Below are 1,409 nucleotides of genomic sequence, written 5' to 3'. Positions count from 1 at the left end.
ATACAGGCTACACGGTGTCCAGTTGGAGATCGATGAGCCTCATTCCGTTTCTGGGCGCGGATGCTTACGACCGTTAAGTCTTCGCGTAGAGCCTTTTCTGGTGCTGCACTGAGTGCGGGCTTGGTGGACCGTAGACGTGTCGAAGTTAGAAGTGGCCAAGGAGGCGCAGGCCATGTGTCTTACATCAAGCACGTCAGTCCGAAGTTGTTCGGTCCTGGAGTCCCAGCGTGAGGCCTTCTTGGTGCCTATACCTTACAGTTGTCTTCCCAGAGGCGGCAATGGAGGTCGAGGGGGAGATGTGATTTTCAAGGCCGATCCTAATGTGATCTCCCTCACGAATGTGCCTCGTGTGGCAAGGGCCATGGATGGAGGGAAAGGCCGCAATAGGAAGTAATGCTGATGGCATATGGTGTGTTCGAGCCGGTTGTTAGAATATCCGGCAAGAACGCATCCCCACTGGTGGTGAAGGTGCCTCTAGGCGTCGTAGTATCGACCGAGCCTCAGGAAGATGGGGAGAAGTCTGTCGTACTTGCGGATCTCAACAAGGCCGAGCAGTCTTATGTGAGTGCGAGTCAGCGACTATCGACAAGTATTACGCAGATTGCCGCCTTTGGGGGAGCTGGTGGCCATGGCAATGTCGTTCTGGACCATCCGCATGACTTCACTGTTGGAGATTGTGGTGAAGTTAAACACCTTATCCTAGAGCTCAAGTCTATAGCGGATGTGGGCCTAGTAGGGTTCCCGAATGCTGGTAGGCTGCTTGGTCTGCTCGTACATAATTACGTGAGAATTGTGGTAGGGAAGTCGAGTTTGTTGAGGGCGCTGACTAAAGCGCGACCAAAAATTGCATCTTATCCTTTCACAACCCTCGCACCACATCTAGGAACTCTTCGGTTCACTGACGACCAGGACGGTAGGGTAGTCTCGACCGTAGTCTCTTACAGTTCATACAGGCGGCTATGTCATAGCTGATTTGCCCGGCCTTGTCGAAGGAGCTCACGACAACGTTGGTCTCGGTCATCAGTTCCTGCGCCACATACAGAGGACAACAGCTCTGCTCTATGTGGTAGGGCTATTACCTCTACCGCAATCTGCTCCAAGTATACTAGGTCGACGGTTCCCTAGGAGCTGATGCAGCGTTGAGCACCCTCAGAGCACTCCAGCTAGAAGTCAAACTATACTCTGGGGAGATGGCGGATCGCCCTTTCATAGTCCTCGTCAACAAGTGTGATGGTTTAGGTAAGGCCAATACAGAGACAACTCGTAGGTATACATAGGTTAGGCATCGAGCCAGCACTGGCAGCGGCAAACACCATCGATATGGAGCTCAGCAAGGAAGGGTTCAAAGATGCCGTGGTGGCCACAAGTGCCCTCATGGGTTTCAGCCTGGAACTGGTATGGCAACGGTT

General features: G+C 52.9%; 1 protein-coding gene across 1 annotated transcript; it reads left to right on the top strand.

Annotated features, from left to right (window-relative positions):
• Positions 1–60: 60 nt before the first annotated feature.
• Positions 61–1,239, top strand: Pmar_PMAR028435 (Spo0B-associated GTP-binding protein, putative; the record flags this gene model as incomplete). Its single annotated transcript, XM_002781382.1, has 7 exons — positions 61–227; positions 271–390; positions 432–561; positions 601–751; positions 800–913; positions 954–1,066; positions 1,110–1,239. Coding segments are annotated over 7 exons (925 nt in total), but the record flags the coding sequence as incomplete, so codon positions are not given.
• Between the last annotated feature and the right edge of the window lie 170 nt (positions 1,240–1,409).

Source organism: Perkinsus marinus (assembly GCF_000006405.1).
Source record: "Perkinsus marinus ATCC 50983 genomic scaffold scf_1104296942586, whole genome shotgun sequence".
In the NCBI taxonomy this organism is placed as follows: domain Eukaryota; phylum Perkinsozoa; order Perkinsida; family Perkinsidae; genus Perkinsus; species Perkinsus marinus.
The sequence above is the reverse complement of the archived record's forward strand: the minus strand, read 5'-3'. Positions and strand labels throughout refer to the sequence as shown.